The sequence below is a fragment of the Crocodylus porosus genome, unplaced genomic scaffold (assembly GCF_001723895.1).
Source record: "Crocodylus porosus isolate Cpor-Errol unplaced genomic scaffold, CroPor_comp1, whole genome shotgun sequence".
NCBI lineage: Eukaryota > Metazoa > Chordata > Crocodylia > Crocodylidae > Crocodylus > Crocodylus porosus.
The window spans coordinates 106553368-106578745 of record NW_017728906.1 but is presented as its reverse complement, the minus strand read 5'-3'; the positions used below and the strand labels follow the sequence as shown (position 1 = coordinate 106578745).

At 41.8% G+C, this 25378-nt stretch overlaps 1 protein-coding gene across 6 annotated transcripts in view; it reads left to right on the top strand.

The window, feature by feature from the left end:
* The window catches only part of FARP1 (FERM, ARH/RhoGEF and pleckstrin domain protein 1), a 330803-nt gene that overhangs the window by 238515 nt on the left and 66910 nt on the right, over nt 1-25378 (top strand). For 3 of the 6 annotated variants that reach the window (XM_019529719.1, XM_019529721.1, XM_019529718.1), the window contains exons 6-13: nt 5379-5476; nt 12208-12322; nt 13853-14024; nt 16487-16582; nt 17771-17934; nt 20202-20270; nt 21084-21159; nt 23582-23822. In XM_019529719.1, coding sequence (XP_019385264.1) covers nt 5379-5476; nt 12208-12322; nt 13853-14024; nt 16487-16582; nt 17771-17934; nt 20202-20270; nt 21084-21159; nt 23582-23822 — 1031 coding nt within the window. The remainder of the gene's footprint in view (nt 1-5378; nt 5477-12207; nt 12323-13852; nt 14025-16486; nt 16583-17770; nt 17935-20201; nt 20271-21083; nt 21160-23581; nt 23823-25378) is intronic. The other 3 variants (XM_019529722.1, XM_019529723.1, XM_019529720.1) reach the window with 2 other exon arrangements.

The window sequence follows — 25378 nt, the reverse complement described above, 5'->3', positions numbered from 1 at the left end:
ATTTGACTCTGTAGGTGTCAACACCACAGTCCCCCAGTTTCTTAATGAGAATGGGGTGAGAGACAGTGTTGAAGGCCTTCCGAAAGTCTAGAAAGACTATGTCTACCGCTACCCCTACATTTAAGGATTTGGTGACCTGGTCGTAGAAGGCCACCAGGTTAGTTTGACAGGACCTGCCTCTAATGAACCTGTGTTGGTTACCCCTAAGCATAATCTCCCCTGCTGGCCCGTCGTGGACATGTGCCAGGATAATTCTCTCAAAAAGCTTAACCAGGATCGAGGTAAGACTAACTGGCCTATAGTTTCCCGGGTCCTCCTTCCTCCCCTTTTTGAAGATGGGAACCATGTTGGCCCTCTTCTAGTCCTCTGGCACCACACCAGAACACCATGAGCACTCATAAAGCCATGCCAAGGGTCCTGCAATGACCTCAGCTAATTCCCTGTTGAACCAGGGCAGAACAGCCCCAGGCTGGCAAAGGCCCAGGGGGTCAGCCCTGGCCTCTGGGTGGCAGCATTGGGCAGTGTAGGGGCTGGATGAAATACAGGGGTGCTACCGTGTGGTGCTGGCTAGCTTGCATGCACCCATTACACTTTAGCGCCCTCGTGCCCCAGCCAGCCTGTCACAATCTACATGTGTGTTTGATCTCATGTAAGTACTCCCCCATAAAATAGTACTGTCCCCACCTGCACTATCTTATGGCAGAGTAAATCTATTGTGCCTTAATACTGGCACATGTGTAGACTGTGACTCTTTACTGCAAAGCTAATGAGTCTACTCTGCAGCAAAGAGCACATGTAGATACACCCACTGGGAGCATCTACACCATGCCTTTATGGTGTTGTTACTGCCGTTGCAACAGCTGTATAGGCATCAGGGCCAGACACAGGCATGGGTGAACTGGGCAGCCTCCCGAGGCCTGAACAGAAAGGGAGCCCAAAAATGGTAATTTTAAAAATATTATTATTATCATTATCTCTGGCCAAGGGGGCCCAGAAGTTCACCTGGGACTGCCAGGAGTCTATGTATGGTGCTGACTGGCACCATTGTAACAGCCATTACTGCACCATGCTAGCAGTGCACTGTGGTTTTTTAGCCCCTAAGTCGCTACAGTGATGTAACTGCAGCATTATTGTTTTTGCTTGCCAGCACTACGTCACCATAGCACGTTGCTGCAGCATTGTAGCGTCAAATGTAGACATGCCTGCTGAGTCCAAAATGTCTGTGGCCATAAGAACCTCATGGATCTTAATGACCAAGTATGGTACAGCATATTGAGACCGTTAAACTAGCTGGTTTATTAAGAATATAAGTTTCATTGTTCATTCTCTCTACCTTTCTTCCCTTTCATGTCATCCTTTCTGAAGCTGTTTGTTCCTAAATGTTATCATCTTGTTGAGTCATTAAAACCCAGTTGCAGCTAGTGCTATTCAGATCCAGGTGCTGGTAATCAAACCAGAATGTGTGTCTTGGGAATGATTCTGTTTTCCAGCTCTTCGCTGGGCTTGAGTACATAACTTGGGGAAGTCAAACCAAACCTGCATGATCACTGTGTTAGCTACTAGGTCAGTGCTGATAAACACATACACCTGGGAACAGTCATCCATTTTTTTTTTTGTTAAAATAAATATGTTACATGTGAACTTTCTTGTGATAAAATCTTGTCTGCATGATGTGAAATTGTTTGGAAATATCTACATATTAAAATACGCTGACAGTTCTAGCTGTAATGGTGAACCGAGGCCAGTTGTCTGCTAAATTCATTGTTTATCTTTGATGGTGCTAGTATCTTGAAACGCATGGGAACTGGAGTTGTCATGCTGCCAAAAAGCTCACATGCAAAAAGTAATATTTTAAACAGTGGTACAAAACAACCTAATTTGTGTTAAGAATTACATAATACTCTAGAGTCCAGGAGTATGGTGGGGACAGGAGTGGAAAAAAAAAAAACTTTAGCAAGAATGTAAACATCTTCAATTTTCTTTATTGTTATGACTGAAACTGGTTCTTGGTTTGCTGTGCGCACTGTTATGATAGTTTGTATGCTTTGCCTAACAGAAATGGCTTTGATTGATTCCTGTTTTTCAACCCTTCATCCTATTTCATTTATTTACTGTATTTTCTTGAATCCAAGATGAGTTTTGTTTTCCTTGTTCAACATGGGGGGAATCCCCTCATCTTGGATTTGATTAGAAGGCAGAGTGGGGTGAGAGTGGGTAAGAGTCAGAGAAACCTTCCCACCCACATATGCCCACCCTCACAGCCTTCCCCTCCCTCCTCTTCCCCTGCTGCTTACCATCAGTCATGGCTTCGACCCCATTGCAGCTGCAGCCCAGCCACACATCAGCAGTAGCAGTGGCAGCATCTCTAGAGTCCCAGGAGCTGGTACCACGGGGCTCAGAGGCTTCAAAGGATTGGTGGCAGGGCACAGGCTGCAGCAAGAGGCAGGTGCGGGTAGGGCAAGATTGTAGGAAAGGAGGCGGAGGGTATTGCGGGGGGCAGCCACAGGGATGGAGGGGAGATGAGTGATGGGTTAAGGGGCGGTGGTCAGGCCACCTGCTGTCTTCCCACCCACCTGCCCTATGCTGCTGCTTTCCCTGGTGTAGCAGTGGGGGGGGAGGTGGCCTGAATTTAAAATGACCCTCCAATAATTAGATTCTGTATATGGAACATCATAACAAATGTAAACATTCTCCATGTATAGAATCTAATTATTGGGGGGTCATCTTAAATACAAAGTTGTTTTGGATTCAGGTAGATATGGTAATTCATTTTACTTTTGTAATATTCTTTCTCTGTTTATTTAATAATAGCAATTATTACTATTAAATAATAATCAATGTTTGTAGTGCACACTACTCTCCAAGGCACATATGAGATGATAACCGTAAAACACAATAACACTTTCTTTTATTACCAGTTTTATCTAAGCTAGCTCCCTAGAGATGAGTGATGGTTTCCTATTAAAGAAAATGCCAACCCCCTAGAAACTTGCAGCAAAAACTTACTGTATAATTAAAATCCCAGATTGCTGTAACAAAGTCTTGTCATTTAATTTGCTAATTCTGATTCAGAGAAAAGTAAGTCTCAACCAAATTGCACACTTCTTTAAAAGCCAATGGTGTATCTACGAAATCCTCCCTGGGCTGTTTATACATGTAATAAAATATTCAAAGAACTAACAGAACATTTAGGACAAGATCAAAAATAAGATGCCTAGCCCCATTCACCAACCAAAAGAGCAAAACAGGGACTGGAGGCTTGCTCCTGAGCCTTCCATTCTAAATATCTGACCGGTGGGCATCTCATGGCATTCCAGAATGCAAAGCCAGAGATCCCAGAAAATTTGATCTGAGTAAGTGCATGATTTTACAAGATATGTGCTGTTGAAAAGGAAATGATGTGTGGGTGGCAGGGTACCAAAAGATGGGTGAGAGATTGAGACCAATCACTAACAAAAAGAAAAAAGCCAAATTTCTGGTTGCTGGTTTTCAATTAAAGCTGTACTTTAGGGTCTGATCCTATATGAGGCTAGTAACCTCAATTCCCACTGAAATATCAGTGAGACCTATGTAGTCCTCAAATTCCTATTTTTCTTTAGTCTCTTTGCACATCAATTTCCTATCTGTTGAATGAGGATAATAGAACTTACCTAAATCACAGCCATGTTGTGAATATAGTAGCCAACTGAATCAGCTTTAAATAAAAGCACCAAAAAGTCCCGCTGAAGCACCTGATCTATAGAGATGCTAGGAAGTCAGGTTGAACTAATTCGCTTCCTCTTCTGGTAAACCACCGCTTGGAGGGGAGAGAGGGTGAGGAGTTCCACATCTGTCAGCACTCATAATGGTTATCACATTGTAGCTGCACTGTCATTTCACTTCAGTGCTTATTTAGCAGGGATCCTGGTTTTCTTTGGTTAAAAAAAAATGCAAAATTCTCTGCTTTAAACCCCCCCCAAAATCCACATTTTCCATGACTAAAACACAATGCCATATCAATCGAAATAATATATAGTGGCATTTTGTTTAATCATGGAAAAATATGGATTTTTGGAAGGGGTTCTTAAAGCAGAGAATTTCAGACTTCTTTTTATCAGAGAAAAGTAGGATCCCTGCTTATTAGTTCATAAAATAAATTTAGCATATCTTGGCTATGTAAAAAGGGGGTATTTAAAATCCTGACAACTGTAACTAGGGGTGTACCAATAAAGATTTTTGTGGGTCAGTACCAATGGCAGATTATTAACAAGCCATACTGGCCGATACTGATCCCATTGCCGATTGGCATCAGGCTGGTAAGTCTGTTTGTAGGGAAGGGGTGTGGGGGGACAGATCAAGGCCCCCTATGGTGTGGGAGGGAGTAGGTCTGGGACTGGGCAGGTGCTGCCCAGCTGGGGCAGGGCATGGGACAGAGCCATGAGTGGCTGATCTGGGGGGTGAAGGGTTGGGGGGTGTATCTCCTGCCACTGCGTACACCCCAGGGGAGGCAGGGGGGTCATGTGCCCCCTGGATCTGTGCATGGGGTGAGGGCAGGCTGCCACTGTGGGCTGCTGCTGTGGGCTAGGTCCAGGAATGGTGCTGGGCTCTTTCCAGGGTTGGGGGGGAGGGAGAGGGGTTCGGCCAGGGCTGTGTTCAGGGTGGGCAGTTTTGGCTCTGAGAGGGGGCTTGAGGGGGCTACAGCAAATTTTGGGATAGCTGTAGCCCCCCATAGCTACCCCTCCCGGCACCACTGCTGCTTGCCCTGAGTGCAGCCCTGGCCCAGCCACCCTGCTGGGAATAGCCCAGTGCTGTCCTCATCCTCAATGCACAGAGACTGCCCTGCATGCAGATCGCGGGGGGTGCATGACCCCCATGCCTGCCCTGAGGTGCACGCAGCTGCAGGAGCCGCCCCCCCATGCCCCCTGGAAGCTCCACTTGTGGCTCTGTCTTATGCCCCACCCCAACTGGACAGTGCCTGCCCCTGCCCAGCCCCACTCCCTCCCTCCCTTCCTCGGTCTACCCCCACTCCTTTTCCCCCAACACTTACCAGCCAGATGCTGCTATCCAAAGTGCTGGACTGGCTGTGTGCATGCTGCAGCTGCGCACAGCATTTATCAGTGACATTATCAACCACATCAGCCAAAAAAAGCTGATTGCCAATAATGTCAGTTTTCCTTTTATTGGTGTGTATATGATATGGACCAATGTATCAGTGCACCTCTAACTGTAACACAATGTTTTGTTTCATCCAGCCACTAAACTCAAAAACTTCAAGTCACTGTTACAGATTCTGACAAAGGTGGGCAACCTGTTGCCAAACACTGGGTTTGGCATTTTACTGCTTCTTTTCCCCTCTCTTTATGCCTTGTGTAACTCTTTGTTTGATTCTTTGTTCATAGGTACCTATTTGCATTGCAAGTGAAGCAAGACCTGGCCCAGGGCAGGCTAACATGTAACGATACCAGTACTGCACTCTTAGTCTCACACATTGTACAGTGTAAGTTCTATTCCTTTCCTCCTTGAAAAAAAAAGTATGCGATAAAGGAGTGGTGAGTAGAAGGAAGTTTGTTAGGCTGAACATATCTGCAGTAAGCAATATGGCATAGAAAAACACATGTGAGAGCTTCCATGCACTGTGTTATATTATGTATTTTTATGTAGTTTATCAGCTTTACCCTTTCAAGTGAAGACAATGGGTCATTAGAAACATTCTGGACCTTTGAAGCTATGTTTTCAAAGAGCTATGTTTAACAACCTGGTAGGGTCTTCTGAGGAACAGTTTCTGCAGAGAAATGGCAAATACGTTGAATTTTTCAAATTAATTACTTTTGTGTTTTATATTTAATATAGTATTGTGTCATTGGACCATATGATTCCTGGAGTTCTGTATACTGTCTGGAGCACAGTAAATAAACACATTTAGAATATCAGACTTAAGTCATAGCCCTGAGATTTTTATTAGGGGAGGTGAGGGAAGGGAGACAGTCAATAGATTTTAACTCGCTTTATCCAGAAATATGAGCAATAAAAATGTGTTCACTTGGATCATATATACATTTATATCGGGCTGTCAGAGTTACTTTTATCTTCCAAATCACATAAAAGAGAACACATTTTTCCATTTCAAGAATTTATGGATATCCCTATCTAGAATAATGTTGTGAAAATCTACTTTGAAGCATACTTTGGTAGTCTGTGCCAAAATTATTTAGTCATAATAGATCATTACTTTGAATAGCCATTGTAAACTCCAGCACCACATATTCTACTTAAGTGCTGACAGTAAGATAGTTACTCAGCTAACAAAGGCCGTCGAAGTACTTTTCTGTCAGGAACAGATAAATCCCACTATCCAGTGTCAGAAGTGGTCCGTTTGGTGGTAGGGCTTTTTCATCCCTTATCAGTCTTTAGTCTATAAGCAGATGCCAACAGTTCTCTTTGCTTTGGCCTCCACCAGCCTATGTGATTAAGCAATAGCAAAAGACAAACTGTAAATAAATAAAATGAGCAACCTGTGTCGTGGTATATAGCTGAATGTTTTGTGGGGTTTTGCTTGTTTTGTTTTTTTAAGTTGAATGTTTCTACTGCTCAGCTTTTCCATAAATGGGACTCAGCAAAATCATAACAGAAATTAACTAACATTTTTCTTTTCCTGTAATTTTTACTAACTCTTCCCTGGAAATTGTAAGGAGCTAGAAAGTGTCTCAGTCTGAGCACAGACAATTGCCTTAACTTGCTGTGGCAAATAGGGCTAATTTGACCTTTGGAAAAAGGGGAATATCAAGTAGAGGTAGGGACAAGATCTTGCCTTCTCTGTAAACAGCATTGGGAAGACCACAAATGGGATTCAATTCTGAAGGATGTGGAAAACCAGCCTTACAATATAAAGCTTGAAGAGCTGAATTCTATTCATTGTATCAAAGAGGAGATAAAATGGTGACTTGATCACTGTATGTGGTTACTTCTACAAGAAAGGAGATATGCTGAGGGCTTTTCAGTCTTGTTAGTAAAACAGTAAAAAGGCCTAGTTACTGGAACTGAATTTAACTTAAAAATGAATTGCAGTTTCATAGCATTGTGGGTAATTAAGACCCACCATTTTTGGCATCCTTAAAATGAGAGTAGAAGCCTTTATAAAGGATATGATTAGTTCCATTTTGGGAGAAATGTTACTACCTGGAGGTGCAAAGGTAAGGGCTAACAATCAGAGTGGAACCTGTAGGGTGCAGACAGAAGTGACAGTTTTCACCTGATCTGGCCATGGAAAGCAGTTTATAGCCATGACCAAACACAAGTGCATGGCTGCAAACAACTTAAAAAATGGCTGATTGAGTGAAAATCTGACCCCTCATTGAATGAGGCATCAGATAAAGATGTTCTAAAATGTAGCATCTTTTGTAATTTGTACTTGCAGAGCTCCCAGCCTGTCACTGTTTGCAGAATGGGAGTGGGGAAAGGGACCAGAGGGAGTTAAGTCTAGGGTTTTTCAGCCCCCCCTAAGGGTTGGGTGGGTGTATTGGAGCCCCCCAAGGTGGGGGGGACTCCTGTTCAACCACCCCACCTTTCAGCACCATGTGGGGAGCCCCAAGAATGAGTTCCCTCCGCTGCCTTTCCCCCTCCCATTCCGAAAACAGCGAGCACGGGCAGAGAGCCCTGGCCATTGCTGTGGGAACCCGGCTGCAGGCTCCCAGCCCCAAGGGAGATTCCCCTCCCCCTGGAGCCAACAGTGAATGTCTGTTTGGTCTGGGGTAACACTGCAACTCAGAGCGCTTTCCAGAAATCATCCTGAGTTATAACTGGGAGATGTGTTTCTGTCTGGACTGTTAGACTTCTGGTGTTTGAATTCCCATGTTCAGTCCCTCCTTTTGTGGGCCATGAAGAGAACAGGAGCTCTGAAACTCAGTACATTCATACTGCTTGTAACTCTGCCCTAAGATAATAAGCAAATCCTGTGTTTCTGGGCTTTGGACAGTCTCCTGAAAAGGTTCCCCTCCACCCACCTCACTCTACAGTTCGGTCATTATATATAGGGATAAAGTGCATGGAGGAGAAGTAAAAATTGTGGATTTTTACCTCCCCCTTCCCTCCTTGCTGCTGATTGGCTGAGGGGCCACAGCAGCCTTGCTCCTCGCCACTGATTGGCTGAGAGGGCTGCCTTTCATGCAGTTCACCCCTCGCCGCTGATTGGCAGAGTGGGGCAGTCCCATATAAAAGTCTGCCCTCTTGGCCAATCAGTGGAGGAGGGGATGGTTGTCATCTTAATTGTTCTCCATGCTGGCAGCTTCCCCTTCCCCAGCAGGCTGTGCAGGCAGGCCACAGCAGCTGCTTTCTCCCACTGGGGAGTGAACATTTTGTTTTATAATTTTTTTTGTTTTTCTGGCGATTCCATGCAAAATCATGGGGAAGGACAAAAAACATCATTTTTAGCAGTTTCTTGCAAAAATCACAAAATCACAAAGTTGAGTAGATCCCTAATTATGTACTGTGTTTTGTTTTGTTTTGTTTTGTTTTAACCTTCTTCTGAATCATCAAAAACTGGTTAGAGGAGAAGCAGGATTCCTGCAAGATAGACTCCCTCTCCATCCCCCGCTCACTCTGAGGCAGTGTAGAGAATCCTCTGTACTGGATTTTTGACTGTTAAGTCTGTTCCCCAAGGTTGGGTTAAAATAATCGCCTCATTGCTCCTTTGATGGAATTTTGAGCTCAGACTGGATTTGACATGGGGGTGGGGGTTGCTACCTTCTGCAGTGTGATGCATGGATTTCCTGCTAGGACCTCCTGAGAATATTTCACCTAAATAATTCCCTGCTTTCTGAAACCTAAGGGCACCTATACGCTGTAATTAAAACACCCTCCACCCCAATCCCAGAGCATGTGTAAAGACACCCTAAGTCTCTCTCCCTTTCTCTGCCTTTAGTACAGCAGTTTAGTTCCCCAAGCACTCAAATACTTTAGTTTAATCCATTTGGTTGTCCCAATATAAAGATACCTGAGTGAAATGTAATGGTTCACGATGCACAGGAGATCAGACTAAGTAGTCTAATGGTCCTGATCTTCTGGCTTTAAACACTCTTGTTATTTCTAAAACTATGGCTCCCATTGTAGTATATTGAAAACCAGAGCTCTTCAAAGTCAGGGGCTAGAGAGAACATAAGGAGAGAGAAAGTTTCAGGTACATATGGAAATGCCCCCAGCTATAGGGAGTCTGAGGAGAGAGGGTACAAATAGGAAGCAAAAGGAGATTAAGTTTAAATTGGGGTGAGACAGAAAGCTAGTAAAAATGATAGGGGATAGGATTATATTCTTGTGCTTCCCTAGAGAGAGAGTATACTCTGCCCATAAAATTCTGGACATCTTGAAGTTTAGAGTGGAGCGATATCAATAGCTTGCAGAAGAGGCTGTGAAAGTAATCAATGAAAAATTAGTAAGACAGGAATTAGTATTTAAGTAGAAGCAGTTGAGGCAAGTATAAATTCTCTCGAAGTTCAGGAGCAGGTGATTATGAGACTTTTGTACTTTCTACTTCGCTCTTATTAGTAAGTTCAAGGTCAAGAATAACTCCCAAAACCAAGATCTGAATCAAGGAGAATGGCACAAGATGCCTTTTAGCTAGGAAAGAGCGCTTCAGTTTTGGAGGACCATTTTTGGCAAGGGGTGACAATCAATACATAGAGAGATGAGTGACAGTTCACAACATGAGTTGAGAGAGTTGTAAAATTATTATCTACAAAGAGGCATGGTCAAGTTGAAGGTGTGTAGAGGGAGATGCCAGGATTTACAGAATCATATTAAAAGAGGCAACGACTTGATGCAAAGCCTGCACTGGAAGTGGAAGAAGACTGCAGTGAAGGGTAGGATTCAAAGGAGAGAGGAAAGTCTTGGAACCTCTACCGTATTTTCATGGAAATAGCATGCCTTCAAATAAGCTACACACCTTGTTTTTGAAAGGCAGAATGAAGAAAAAGGACTTTTCCTTTTTTAAATATAGTGACTCAACCACTAGAAGAAACAAACATGTTTTCTTCATTGAAAAAAATCATAAGCAATGTTTGATCAAGACTTCTCAGCTGATGAAAGTTTACTTGTTAGAAAAATCAGTTGGATTTTTTCTTCCAATTTTATTTCAATTTTGTTGAACTTGTGCTCTTTTTTCCTTTCTTGTTATGTGTGCTGATGACTTCAAGTGTGTTTTCACTAGTCTGTTATTTGGTGGCTAAGAAATTATTTTATGCATTTTTACAATAATAAATAAAATTAAACAGGTGGTGATAATGTTTTATAAAATTGGGAAGAGTAGGGAAGCAGAAGGTGAACATTACTGTATTCCTATAGTTGTTGTGCAGAATAGGTCTTTGCATGGTGGCTGCCTGTTTTCAAGAATCATTTTCTGAGGGGTAAATCTGTGGGTTATACTGATGTTACAGCCTGCTCTTAATATAAAAACATGTTATGACAGCAGCAGATGAGTTGCTATGACATTAGCTCATGTATTAAAAAACAGCTTATGACGGTGAGCACAAGTTAGGAGACAACAATTTTAATGCCAAGAGAACAATTTTGAAACAGATTTAGAGAAGGCAGATATAATTAATGTGATGGAAGTCAGTGATACAATAGTAAGGCAGCAATACTTTGGGTCTCTTGAAATTTAGAAAATAGGGACTGAGGAAAACTATGCAGAAAGAGCATTGAAGCTCATGAGTGAGAAATAATATTTTCATTTATTATTTTTTTCCACTTCTGAGCTCTGGAAGTATCAAGAAAGTATATGATTTAAGAAAGCTGTAGAATGTATTAATTGTTTGCACATGTTCTCTGGATTTTAATTTAGTGCATTGATAAAAAGTCAAGTGTGGGAACTGGGGTCTGTCAGTGCTCATTCACACAGGCTGGACAGAACAATAACAGCCTTCAAAGTATTGTTCTTCCTAGAACATTAGGACCAGAATGGACTGGGGGGATATAATTCAATGAAGTAACTAATAGCAGTGCCTTCAGAAGCTTGTCAGTAAGTTACAATACAGAAGGAAACATTATGCTATTAAATATTTTGTCTGATTCCCATAAGTAGATTTCAAAAAGAAAAAGCAAAGTGGTAATGTGGTAATGTGACAGGGCTGGAAGGTATGTTATTTAGCAAGCTTTCATGCTTATTATTACTGAAACAAATGTAGCAGATGGCAGCAACTTTATTTGGGAAAATTATTAAACTCAGTTCACAGGAATGCATTAGAAAGGAAGGGAAAGGACCATCATGCACGCCTTTCTTATTTTACAGCCCATCAGGGATAAGGCTTCATAACTGTGCAGGATGCACTGTATGACTGTATTTACTCAAAGAATCAAAACAAATATTTTTAAAATTTGCGATAGTGCAGGGCTGTCCAACTTACAGCCTTTGGCCTGGGCTATGTGTGACCTGTGAGAGTTTAAGTTGTGGCTCTCAGGCTCCTGCCAAGCCACCACTCCCCTATTGCTCAAGCTGCAACAGCAGACAGAGTCTCTGGGTTCCCTCTTCCTCCTCCAGCTGTTGCTTCTTGCTTCCACCGAGGGGTTAGTACATGGGAAGCTGAGGGTGAATCCAGGGCTGTGCATGGAGAGGGGTTGTGCCCACGTGGTACAGCAGTGGAGGGAGTGCCTGTGTGAGTATAGCCATATAGCAAGTGGGGTAGAGGAACATCCACTGGGCAAGTTGCCCAGTGGCCCATGCCTTGCCTGGTATGGCCTGTATGGTGTGTAGCACCCACAGCATGCGCCCCCTCCCCCAGGGGCGTAGAAGTTAGACAATCCTGGCATAGTGCATAATTGGAAAGGGCTTTAAGATGGAGTTCTGGAGAGATCATTGTTCTAGAGCAAATGCAGTTGTATTGAGTGCCACAGTGAAAGCAACAAAATTGACATATTCCACCAAAATGTTCATCAAGTTGGTGGCCTGTCTTACATGCCAGCCCCTGATCTATACCCAAGCCAGCATAGGTTTGTGAATATTTCATCTGTGCAAGTGTAATTCTACCTACTGAGCCACCTCTCACTGTTCTACTTACTCATAAAGAAGACAAGAAAGATCTGGAAAATGACATAAAATATGCCTTATAAAAAAACCATGCTGAGGTTTTGAACAAATATATTTTTATTTCTCTGCCATGTTTCTAGTTATCTGTCTTTTGGTTTATCTAACTATATATCTTTTGATTTCCTCTGCCTCCCCCTCCCCTGCATTCTCTCTAGCTGAGATTGGGGATTTCGATGAAACCATAGATCGTGAACACTTAGCAAAGAACAAGTATATACCTCAGCAAGAAGCACTAGAAGACAAAATTATGGAATTCCACCTGAATCATATGTAAGTCCCAGCTTTTTTTTTCTTGTTAGCTTCTTTTGCATCCAGTGTAATTCTAGCTGTAAATTTATAATAGGCTTTATCTATACATGACTTTCAGGCCTATGAATTTTTCCTACGCTTACTTTTTTTATTTGTGCTATCAACGTACAGGAGTATCAGTCAGCTCTGATTTTTCATTCAAGCCTTCACTTGTTTTCAGAGCCTGATTTATATAAAACTCTTCACTGCTGATTTAATATATACAGATCTGATTACAAATGATGACCCTTATCATGCAGGTGATTGTCAGTAATCTCATCGATTTCAAGGACATGGAATTACGGCCTTTTCACCTTCCCGGAGGAGAGGGCTTCATTTAGAATCTTGAGGGGAAGTCTGAGAGATTCTGCAAATAGAATATAAAATCTTATTAGGAATTGAAGTAAGGCTTTGGTTTGGTTTGGAAGGAAGCTGTAAAGACTGAAGGACACACATTTCTGCTTTCACAGCGTTCAAAACGGACATTGCTGCATTTCAACTAAACAGTCTGGGTAGTTGTCATGACTTTGTTTTTTATATGAGCAGTTACCTCAACCAGGACTGCTGCATAATTTAATAATGAAGAAATGAATGTATATGGGACCCAAAAATGTACATTCACTACCCTTAGTGTTCACTGCGTTTTGTTTACCCCTTTCCATATTTTTTTCTTCTCAATCAGTTATATGCTATACTATTCCCATCATCTTTCATTTTTATGAATCTTTTCACAATGTGATCTATGGTCTTGTTCATATAAATAATACAGAATTTAAATGTAATTTTTGAAGATATAGACAAGCAAATAGCAAACTGACTTGTGTACACAATAACATCTGTGTCATTTCACACTGTAATGTTCGAAGGTTACAATTCTTTTGACTGAGGTATATAAGCCTCTGTGTGCTTTTGAGGTTATATACTCTGGTTGGCTGGCTTCTGAGTTCACCAGCAACAATGTTTGATTAAAACGGAAACATTTTTATTTATAATATGTTCTTTATCTTAAAAAAAACACAAGCAGGATTATGATGGCTAAAATTCTGATGTCCAGACTTCTCCATGTATGCTTACTTGTATTTTAAGTGGAAATTGGTTTTGTATTGGTTGTTGGTAGTCTCTCGATATGAGGATGACAGTTTTCCAGCAAATAGGATGTAATTTGTGAGTCTGTGGATGACTGAGGAGGCCAATTCGAGATCTGCCTGTTCAGTTGCAGATGGGCTAAATAGTTCCAGGAGGAACTGTTTCTCATACTTCTCATTTCTTCCAAATCTGTCTTAGTTTAAGACATTTTTGAAAAAGTCAAAATCCTTTATGTATGTAAAGTTGGGCATGCAAAAATTGAGGCACTAAGAGTTCCTTTTAAGAAATCTTGCTTTTTTGACTACTATACCTGATGCTAGACCTATTGTTGTAGTTGCTGGAAGTTAGGTAGAATGAAAGGGGCAGATGGGTACTATCTAATAAAATGTTTTTTGAGGCCCTTGATCACAAATTAATAAGGATTAGGTTTCTTGGCTTTTGTTTCTGCAGGGGACAGACACCAGCAGAATCAGATTTCCAGTTGCTAGAGATTGCCCGTCGGCTGGAGATGTATGGAATTCGATTGCATCCAGCAAAGGACAGGGAAGGAACAAAGATCAACCTGGCAGTTGCCAACACAGGCATTCTGGTGTTTCAGGTTAGGCCAGTCTGATCATGGCTTCGGTCTTTACATTAGACCTGCTGAAACACCTATTACATTCATGGTGATTAAGGTGTTGCCTATATAGGAGATGTGTCCAGCTGAGTCCAGTTTCCAGCTGTCTTCATGGCAGATGAAAGCTAAAAGGAATTGAGAGCCATGAAAATGTCAGGGCATCTCCAAATTAGTGTCCAGGGTTGGTATTAGGCATAGACAGTTGCGTAAGATTTCACCTACATCTTAAAAGTTCTGTAGGGTCTATAAGTTCTCACTACCCTGATCCATATAGCTGAGGAAACAGGCCACCCCAAATGAGAAACAAGGCATGGAGCAGGCAAGCATGAACTAGGATAGAGTGAGAGTAGTAAGTGTGTACAGCTGGAGGTGGGGAAGAAGAGATTCAGGAATAGGTGAGAAGAGGATGGAACTTTCCCATAGTATTGCTTCCTATAAGGCTTTGCAAAACCTAGAGCCAACTGTTATTGCTCCTCAACAGGCTCTTCATTCTCCTTTTGTCCAATCCAGCAATCCTTCTCTCAGTAAAAAGGTTTTTCTCTCCCCCACTCCCACCCTTGCTTCCATGCAAGTTGGGTTTAAAAATACATTTACTGAAACGTCTTATTCAGCTTTCATTCCTGACTTCCCTCCATCAACCTCCCATGAGGTGATTAACAAACCAAGCTCTGTAATGATCACAAAGGGCCAGATAATCAGCTGGTTTACCTTGGTCTCATGACAGACAGAGAGTTAGGTCTGCTTACACACTGCTCAAGATGTCTGACCCTGCCTCTGCGTACTCTGCTTTAACATTTCTGTTTTAAATTACTGAAAAGATTTTGTATTAAAAGTTCACTCTGATTTTAAAAAAAAAATCTTACTTAAAAAAAAATTCCACCTACCAGCCCTAAGCAAGCTTTGATTCAGCTTTCCAATAGACTTGGTTTGAAAGTGAAAAATTAATTCCACCAGAAACTCCCAAAAGTGAAAATGGCCTACCTGTAAACCCATACAATTAAAAGCAAATCTTAAAACAGAAACTGGAGGAAAGTGGTTAAAAATTCATGTATGTTGAAGTAATTGCATACCCCTTCCCTCCCTGTCTTCCTTGGTTATATTTTAAAGGAGTAGGAAGTTTTCAGAACAAGGCCCTGATCCTATGCCCAGCATCTATGCAAAACATCACTGGCTTCACTGGTTCTCTCCAGGTGATAGGATCCATCCAAGCAGATCTAGTTGCCAGTTTGAGGCCAGGGAGGTTGATACTGCAAGGCACTGAGGACTCTCAGCTTCTGTTGGCTACAGCACTTATTACTGAGCTTATGTACAACTTCACTGGGAGGGAGATGCCATTGGAGTCTCCCTGACTTGTTGTAGTCCATTGCCTCTATGTAGGCATAAGAGTTTAGGCTGGCAGTTGCAGGGCAGAGGCTGTAATTGAGAAAAATGAGATTTGAAAATAAAAAGGGATGTTAAAGTTTCATTCATAAAACACATCAATGTTGACTTATGGTTGTCTATAAAGTATTTAGAAACCCTTCACTGTGCCATTGAATTTTCTAGCAGAGGTAATTATGAAAGTCATAGAGAGCCAGGCTGATCTAACAAAAATCATCACAATGTATCAATATTTGTAGCTGTGTCTGATATAGGAACTGCTGCAGAGCAGTCTGGGTTTGTATAATTAATTAGGACTCCAATAGAAGCTGCTTTTGGCAATTCCTAAACTGGGTTATAGGCACATTCATGAATTCTTCATTAGTAAATTGAAATGACTAATATTTTAAATCTTCTTTCACTTTTGGCATCATTTAATTGATGGAGTCTGTTGCTTGCTAATCTGTGAGACCCTAATTAATATTCAGAAAGTGTTTTCCTAACAGGAGTCTGTTTCTTGGACTTGCTGCATTGCTTCTGAGTTCTTCAAATAAACACTGTCAAGTAGTTTCCTTTTATATCTCTTACTTGGAGAAAGGATTAATGCTGAGACTGCATGCTTGAGGGTTTTATTCCTAGAAAGAAAAGGTTTTTAAAGGGGTATTGATTTTACTCATCAGATAAAAAGGGAGGGAGCTGGAAAGATATTTGTAAAAAAATAAAAAAAACACTTAAGATTATATTATAACATCTGGGTAGGGACTATTTTATCTGCATTTGTGCAGTCCCTAGTATAGTTGTGTTTCTTGTCACTTCCACAGTAAAAAGCACCCAAGCCCCATAAACATGTATGCCCTTAACTTTAATACTTGACTTTAGTGACTGTAACTCATAGTTAGGAATGTGTAGATGTGTTTGCAGGATTGGAGTCTAAATGGTTAGTAATATCACAATTACAAATGAACTACATTTTAAACATAGAATGTATAGAAGGCCTTCCTTAACTGTTAGGTTTGTCTTCTGGTTATTTTCTGCAATAGGCAGGCTCTTCTTTTAATCTGCAACATGATTGCACTTCTCTTTAGGGTCACACCAAGATCAATGCCTTCAACTGGGCCAAGGTTCGGAAGCTCAGCTTCAAGAGAAAGCGTTTTCTTATCAAACTGCGGCCTGATGTGAATGTAAGTCCTTGGTAGGATTGAAGGAATGCTGGGATGGGTACTTCGGTGAATTGCTACACACGGGTAAAATATGAGGTTTAGTTTCTTAGCTCGTAAGTAGACCTTTTGTAATAATTGCTTGCATTCATTCACCTTGGTGCCAGTGCTTTTATAACTTGTTTTGTCATGTCAGCATTAAAACTGGCATCTGTCATGGGCAGCCTCAACAGAGGACATAACTGAAAAGGCTTGAGCAAGATTAACAAACGGGCGAAGATTTTATCTGATGCCAAATTTACTTAACATACTGGTCTAAAGCCAGTGCTAAAAACACGATACACAGCTTCCTTTTAAAGCTGGGGTTGCCGGTTTTGTGCCCACTTTGAATTATTAATGTTAAGTTAAACTGTGGGGGCAATGCACTGCTACTATGATACACAACTGTGATGTTCAGTGACCCTAGAATAGGGATAGATGTCTTTGACTGCCTGCAGGAGGGGAAGAATCTTCAGTTCAACAGATTCTCTCATTCTGGAGTTAATGAGTGTTGGGTCTCTCAGTTCTGAGAATACGTCGTACCACTTATCCTGGAATACAGTACTAAACAAATGTTCTGAAGCTGATATTGGATCAAGCTCAAGGTTTTGGCGTGGGGTGCAGGAGTAGAGAAGCAGAAATGATGAAAGGCATCTTGGCAAAGGAGGAAGGATGTGTTAATCTACTTGAAGGACTTTTTACAAGATATTCCCATTAAACAACATTTCAGAAAAGTCACTACAAATCATGTTTGTAGGTCTTAGTCATATGCTGTGCTTCAAAAAAAATATGAATGATGATGCTGTTCTGTGAAATTCATTTGTTTCTTCCTGGCTGGATGCTGTAGAAAGGTGAAATGTCAGCAGGTATAAATATCAATTGGACTGAAGAGAGAAATATAAATTGGAATATTCTGATTTAATATAAACAGCATTTTGCAAATAATTTGAGGAGCCTTGCCATAGCTATGATACATGAGGCAGCGAGAGAAAATTTAGGCAGCTGTTACGTTATAGTCCTGTGAAGAGTGTGTGGAGAGTTATCGAGATGGGAGGATGGACTCAATAAGCAAGGAAAATTTGCAACATAACTTCTGATCCATCAGTGTGTAAATACAGTGTGTCTTTCTCCCCCATTAACTCACGCAGTTGTTCATGCTCTCTCCTCTTGAAGAGTTCATTCCAGGACACCTTGGAGTTTCTGATGGCTAGTCGGGACTTCTGCAAGTCTTTCTGGAAGATCTGTGTAGAACATCATGCCTTTTTCAGACTTTTTGAGGAGCCCAAACCAAAGCCTAAACCTGTTCTGTTTTCTAGAGGTTCATCATTTAGGTTCAGGTAAGACTTGATTTTTCTCATCTGTCCCCTGCTGACATTCAAATCATATCACATGGTCCTGATTCTAATCTTGCATAATTAATGTTTCTTTCCTCCTCCACACTGCAGACTGTGGCATTATAATGTCTAAAGTACTTGTCCAACCATGGAAGCTTATGCATCTCTCATTTATTTGGTTTATAAGGTGGATCTAGATCCTGTCTTTTGTCCCACTAGAGTAGCGTGAACAAGGCTATGGAATAAAATCCTAAATGCCTTATATATAGTAGCTTATGCAAAGTTAACTGTTCAAGGGTGTATAGGAAAGTGACAAATTAATATAGTCCAGTGCATTTGTTTCACTCGACAGACAATCTGTGACCCACCAACAGTACTGCTGTTTACTTCTCTACCACCTTAACAGTGTACCTTGAGCTCCCAAGGAATGAGCCTTGTTCTACAGCATATAAGATTTTCAGGTTTTCCTTGCATGGTTTCTCTGAAGCCTAAGAAATTCACCCCCGTTCAGCAGAAACCTTGATTCCAGTGAGAATGTGAAGACTGTGGTTAAAAGGAACAGGAGTTTCCCCTTAGGCCAGGTGTCCACTTTAGACTTTTGTTGGTACAGTCATCATCACTATTTAAAATGCCTGCAGCTAATGCAGGCAACCACTTTTACTGGGTGAATTGTGCTAGCTATTTGCTATCCCTTAAGGTTTCAACAAAAAGACATCACTTGCACCATCTAAAGTACACCTGCTATTTTTCCAGAAACTGAATCTGATGGTCTCATCAGTTTTCTTGCTAATGCCAGTTTTGAAATGGACATCCTTGTCAATTCACTGCTAATACCAGCTGTAGTTTTTCAGTCCGCCTCACTTAGTGGACATAAAACCGTTAGCCCAGTGAACCACCTGTGTGCGATGGCAACTTGCATAGTAATATTGGCTATGGTTGTGACTTTCTGTTTTTTTGCTGGCAAAAGTCCTCATATAGAAGCAGCTTTATTGCCAAAAAAGTCCTTTTGCCAGTACAGAGTATTTTGTTTAGAAAACTGGTATAAGATCTGTCAACAAAGCACTCCTTGCGAGAATAAGCTGTAACTACACTAGGAAGAGTTATCAGTATAGCTGTTCTGGCCACCCTTTTCGAGTTTAGACATGGACTTGATATTAGTAAAGCCGATGTGTCACCAACCATGTTCTGATTTCCTATGAGCTGCATTTTGTTAGGTCTTCTTCAAAGCAAGGGCAAAATTAGGTATGCCTTATACAAGTATAAATCATGTCCTCTTCAATCTGTTCCAACTTTCCCTTGTCTGAAAGTAGAGGAGTTGATGTGGAAGGACCATCTCCTTGAGTAGGTACACAGGTACACATTGGCATAAACTATTGGATTTACAAAAGCGAATGAGAAAAATGCAAATACATTCAACATGGGAGAGCTCTCCTGTTTTCCTTGTCTCTCACTCTGATGTCTACTGAGAGCATTCCAAGAGAGAGACCAACCTTGCCTCAGCTGGCCAGTTTATTGCTCATGCCAGTTATGGAGGCTTTTATTTCCTACTGAGCATTCTCCAGACATAGGATAGACATTTCTGTTTGGGAGCAAATTCTTATTGCTTTCCTTTTCCTCTGGTGTTAATATCCTTGCACAATATATGTGATTGGCATTAGTTATTTTTTCATGGAACATAGAAGCAAGACCTGAAGTTACTCCCAGACTGAATCCCTGCCAAATGTGTTTGTACCTGTAGGTTAATGTCTTTAAGACCAAAAATTGAATGTTGACATATATTTCAACTGTTTTCCCTTCAGTCCTTATTACCAATGTTTATTGAAACCATTTTATTGAGGTAAGACTGCAATTTAACCCTCAGAAGGTATCCTGCCATGTTTTATTTGCAAGAGGAAAGTTGAAATTTCTCTCTGCCTTTGGTAACCTTTTAATTACATAATTCAGTATGAAGGGTACATTGTTAAATGTAAGCATTAAACTACTCTAGAAAGGCATCTTCATGGTAAAAAGATGCGAGTGACATTTTATCCATGGATAGACAATACTGTTCATTGCATTCTTTCAATAAAAAATGTTTATTTGCTGAGTGCTAGTCCATGGGATATAGTAGGTGGGTGGTAGAATGCTAGTACAGATGGCACTGATTGTATGCAGACTATAAGCACTCTGTTGAGTATGTATACACTTGGAACAAAAGCTGGCACATTATATTGAACATTAGCAAACATTAATATTGGGGGTTTAACAGCTTAACTGTCGTTCTGTTCCAGTGGTCGGACTCAGAAGCAGGTTCTTGACTATGTTAAAGAAGGAGGACACAAGAAAGTGCAGTTTGAAAGGTGAGGAGAGATAATCAAAGTGATGTAATCAAATGTTTTAAATGCCCTTGAATTTGAGAATTGTCATGCAGACTGGGAAGACAGGGGGATTCTGATGCTAGCCCAGCCAAAGTCCCTTTGGGCCGTTTTATTAAGTCATTGCTGCCATAATATTCCTTTGGAGTCACTGCCATCTGTATAAGTTAAAGCAACCCCAAGGTTACCCTTACTTAAACTGGGGTTTACAGCCAGCCCTGTGAAACCTAGTCCAGCTGTTGTAGTTGCTGTGTACTTGTAAGTCTGTTAATGGGTTGTATATTTTTCCATGTTTCTTGTCCTGTGGCCAGGGGACTTCCCCCATTGCATACTGAATTTCATCTTCTTTGGTGACGCACACCATTAGTATCCAAAAATAGGAATGAGTTCTCTTTTAATAAGAACATAAGCCTGAGAATAAAGTGGTTGAGTAAACCTAGCTAAACATTTGTTCATTGGCAATGCTCAAGGGAAGATATCTAACTTACTAGTGACAGTTCTGTCTGTCATCTCATCTTGGTCATGGTGAGTTTGAAGTCACAGTTGAAATGCAAGATGAGCCTGACTCATGTTCTGGTAATGGAAGATATCTGCCTCAGAGCCCTATCTGCTCTTTACTGGTATTTATGTAACACACACTTTATTTCCCTTGTACAAAAAGAAGGATCATGAACCCATTTCAGGGCAAACATTTATGAAAGCTGCCATTTGGAGCTTTTGTTATTGAGGAAGTGTCTGCGCTTGGTTATTTATGAAAAGCTTTATGTGGCTTTAACTTCTTAATATGATTTCTCCCAGGAAACACAGCAAGATTCGTTCCATCAGGAGCCTGACTGCCCAGCCTTCAGAACAGCATTCAGAGGTGCCAAAACAAGTCAGTGATACAGATGAAATCCCATGAGATGCATTTTAAGCCTTTCCCCTTAGGTTGCCCTCCTGTAATTAATGATTCATTATTACAGAGACATGCTTTTTCTTTTATATAGAACCTATGTTAAAGTTTATTAAGAAACCCTTAGTACAGGGATTCCAAAATTCTAACTTGCTGATTTAGCATTCAGTGCACTAACCCACAGTGTGGAAAAAAGATCTGCACTACTGCTTTTGGGAGCAACTTCATCTCCCTGTTGGGTCACAGTGCTCATGAATGAATAGAAGGGGTGCCATGGAGCTCTTCATCTGGTAAACAGTACAGTTCCATAAACATTTGAGAACTGCTGGCAGAATGTGCTGTTGCAATTGGCAGGTTTCCAGGTTGCAGCTGACTAAAAGGAGAAGATTTTCAGAGATAGCTGTTAGAGGAGTTTCAGATATTCATGACAAGATGTTTTGTTGTGTTGACAGGAAAGGAAGAAACACATTTCCTTAGGGGAAATCTAGTTAAGAACTCTTAAATCGTTCTCTTTGGCAGATAACAAGCCTTGGTCCTGTCTTTGATGATAAACAGCTGCTATTCAAAGCAAAAATGATAGGTTTGATCTAGTGGTGCTCAACCTTTTTGCCCAGCAGGCCAGATGGGCAGTGCCTCATCCATATATGGAACAGATCTCACCAGTAATGCCCATCCAGCCATATGGAGGGAGGCAGGGGGCAGCTCAGCCCCAATCCAGCCATGTGGGGGAAGGGAGTACAGTTCCATGGAGGTTGGGGGAGTGGGGCGCAGCATGACCCAGCCCCAATCCAGCTGCATGGGGGGGGTGGAGGTTTGACTTGGCCCTGAGCCAGCCACACAGGAGAAAGGGCCTGGCTCAGCCCTGATCTAGCCATGCAGATGGATGGGGGCATGGCCCAGCCCAACCTAACTGTGCAGGAGGAAGGGGGTGTGGCCCAGCCCTGATCTGGCCATGCTGGGAGGAGGGGAGGTGGCATGACCTGACACATCCATGTAGGGGGAGGGAGCACAGCCTGGTTCTGACCTGTCAAGTGAGGCTTAGGAATTCGTCAGCAGGAGAGACCATATTAATTGCCACTGCTCCCCACTGCCAAATTTCTCGACCCATGGGGAGTCCCACAGGCTGAGTGACGTGGCCCCACTGGCTGGATTTTACCTGTGGGCTAAAGGTTGAGCATCTCTCAGCTATGGTGCCCAGTGTTGGGTCCCCCGTTACAGAAAGAATGTAGACAAATTGGAGAGAGTCCAGCAGAGGGCCAACAAAAATGGTGAGGTGGCTGAGGGACATGACTTATGAGAAGAGGCTGAGGGAACTGGGCTTATTTAGTCTGCAGCAGAGAAGACTGAAGTGGGATTTAATAGCAGCCTTTAACAACCTGAAGGGGGTTCCAAAAAGAATAGAGCTAGACTGTTCCCAGTGGTGGCAGATGACAGAACGAGGAGCAATTATCTCAAGTTGCAGCAAGGGAAGTTTAGGTTGGGTATTAGGAAAAGCTGTTTCACTAGGTGAAGCACTGGAACAGGTTACCTAGAGAGGTGGTAGAATCTCTATCCTTGGAGGGTTTTAAGGCCCAGCTCCACAAAGCCCTGGCTGGAATTACCTAGTTGGGGATGATCCTGCTTTGAGTAGGGGGTTGAATTAGATGACCTCCTGAGGTCCCTTCCAACTCTAATTTTCTATGATTCTACCTGGATAATATATTTTAAGTGGCCAAAAAAATTCCGCCAGAGCTCCCTTCAGTTTAAAATTTATCTCTAGCACCATATTCATGTTGCAAAGTGCCTCAGTGAACTCATGCTACAATTTGTGTTTCATTCAAAATAAAGGTTCACATTTCTAAGACCAGTTCAGGTAGAGGAGGCAAAGTACTTGACACATGCTCTTTGCTTAGAGAAAAGCAATCCTGCAACTAAATGAAAGTACAGTTCCATCAAGTTAATGCTGGATTGCTCAAAACATCACTCTGGGACTCTTTTCATATATGCAAATAGGATGCAGAGAATTTACCATTATTGATATTCCATTCTTTTTGCCACTCTGGCTTCTCCATGGGACATAGGCCTGTTGGTCTGTTTACGCTCCTGGTCATTCCTATGTGCCATTATGTCCTCCTAAACATGCAGGCAGTTTTGTAAGTTGTTGCCATGTATTTCCTTTCTTTTCCCTGTGCTTAGCTCAAGTCCCTTTCAGCCCATCATCTGCTCTTCAAGATCAGAGACTTCCATATTTATTAAAGCATATGTTAACAGCTCTTGCTGTCAAGAGAATATGATGTGGCTGCTCCAAGGCCTAGGGCAGGATTCTGGTGTTCTGCCAGAAGCAATCACTGATTTTTCTCCCCCCACACACCTTTCTGACCAACCCCCCTCCTTTCTGTATATCCTTTCCCCTTTTTCTTTCCAGAGCTCTAGCTTTACATTTGGAGATGATGCTGATGCCCCAGCAGTGCAGAGCTGCCAGCAAGGGAAGGAACTAAAAGTATCAGCAGAAGATGCTGAGCAGCGCAGAAGCCCATCCTTGAGGAAGAGTCCTAAGGAAGGCAGAAGGGTGGATGGAGTGGTGATGGCAACAATGGAGGAAGAAGAGGAAATCGTTAAGGATAGGACACAGCAGAATAGAACTCAGTCGCAGCAACCAAGCACAGGTCCAGCATCCAGGGCTGCTCGTGGAAGCAGCACTTCCATTCCTTTCATTGACTGCAGTGATGTAGATAGCGAGTATGACCTTTTGAGAGGACAAATAACCCGGTCACATTCCCAAACAAATGACAACTATGAGGGTGATTTGACCAGCGGTGCCTATATTCTCTATAGAGATGAAAATCGTAATAGGACTAGGTATAGGGATTCCTCCACCTCTATAAAGACTTCCCAAAATATTCTTGAAGAGTATGTTCATGATAACCCAGCTAATATGTCCTTCTATCTTGGTGGAAGCCCCAAAATGCCAAGGCACAGCTCACTGGTTGATGAATTGTTCAGGGGTCCAGATAGTCGTAGCCCATTGGCCACTCCACTGCCTCCCAGTAGCAAGGGGTCTAGTCCTAACATGAGTTTGAATAGAAATGGCTATCAGGGCTGTGGCTCAGAAAATGGGCATGACAGAAGAGTGAGAAGTGAGGAGGGGAAGGAGCATAGTCATGCTTGTAACTGTCAAGGATATGATAGATGTTCTCCAGGCTTGCAAAGGCGTCACTATCAAAAAATCCACAATGTTCATAATAAATCAGAAACAGACCCGTTTATCCTGAGCCAGATGTCCTTAACCCCAGATCAGGAGTACAGGTCAGAGAGATATTATAAAGGTGAGCTGGTTAAAATGACCTCTTTAGAAGGCAAAACCATGGCAAACGGTGTGTCAGCTACTGGACAGTCAAAGCAGAGTTCAATCATGCAATCTTTATATGTTAGTGGCATGATAGATCATACGGCTGCCATCCAGATGATGGAGGGCTCCACCAGCAGTGGAACAGAATCTAGTGATTCAGACTCAGAAATAATGAACCCTTTTACTGATCCCCTTGTGTTTGGAAATCCCATTGTGCTGAGCTCCTCACCTATTCCTAGAAATAAGTACTCTCTTGGAAGCCTTCAGTTGGATGAGGAGGTGGAAGAGGAGGTGTCTGTTGGTCTCAGTGATGAGGATGGTATGCATGTCTTGAGCTGTTAGGAGCCTGGGACCCCATTCCAGTTTTAGATTTTGACCATGTATACTGTGATGCAAGGTGTACAGTAAAAATGCTTGGTTGCATTGAAGCCTAAACCAGTGATACATCTTCTCTGAAGGACAGCAGGAGAAGAATCATTATTGATTTGGTTATCTTTGTGTAGTAGCTTATGATTAGGAAGAAATTTATAGATATGACTGTTATTTATAGCAAATCACATTTAGGTAGTTGTAGTAGTTTTTGTGACAACTTACTGGTCATTTTGAAAAATATAAATGAAATTACAGTAGGCACATTGTGCTCTTTTATACAAGTCAAATTATTTTTTTTCTCCTCTCCTGTGTAAGGAGAGTAGTTCTTCAGTGCCTAGCAGCATTAAGGATGAAATTAAGCTTCAGGCCAAATGCAGGAAGCTTGATATTCAAGACTGAGTCTTGTTGACAGCTTGAATAAGCTGAAAGAAACTTTTTTTAAATCAAGAATTACTTTATATTACTCATCTTCATAACACATTTGAATTGATGAGTTAAACG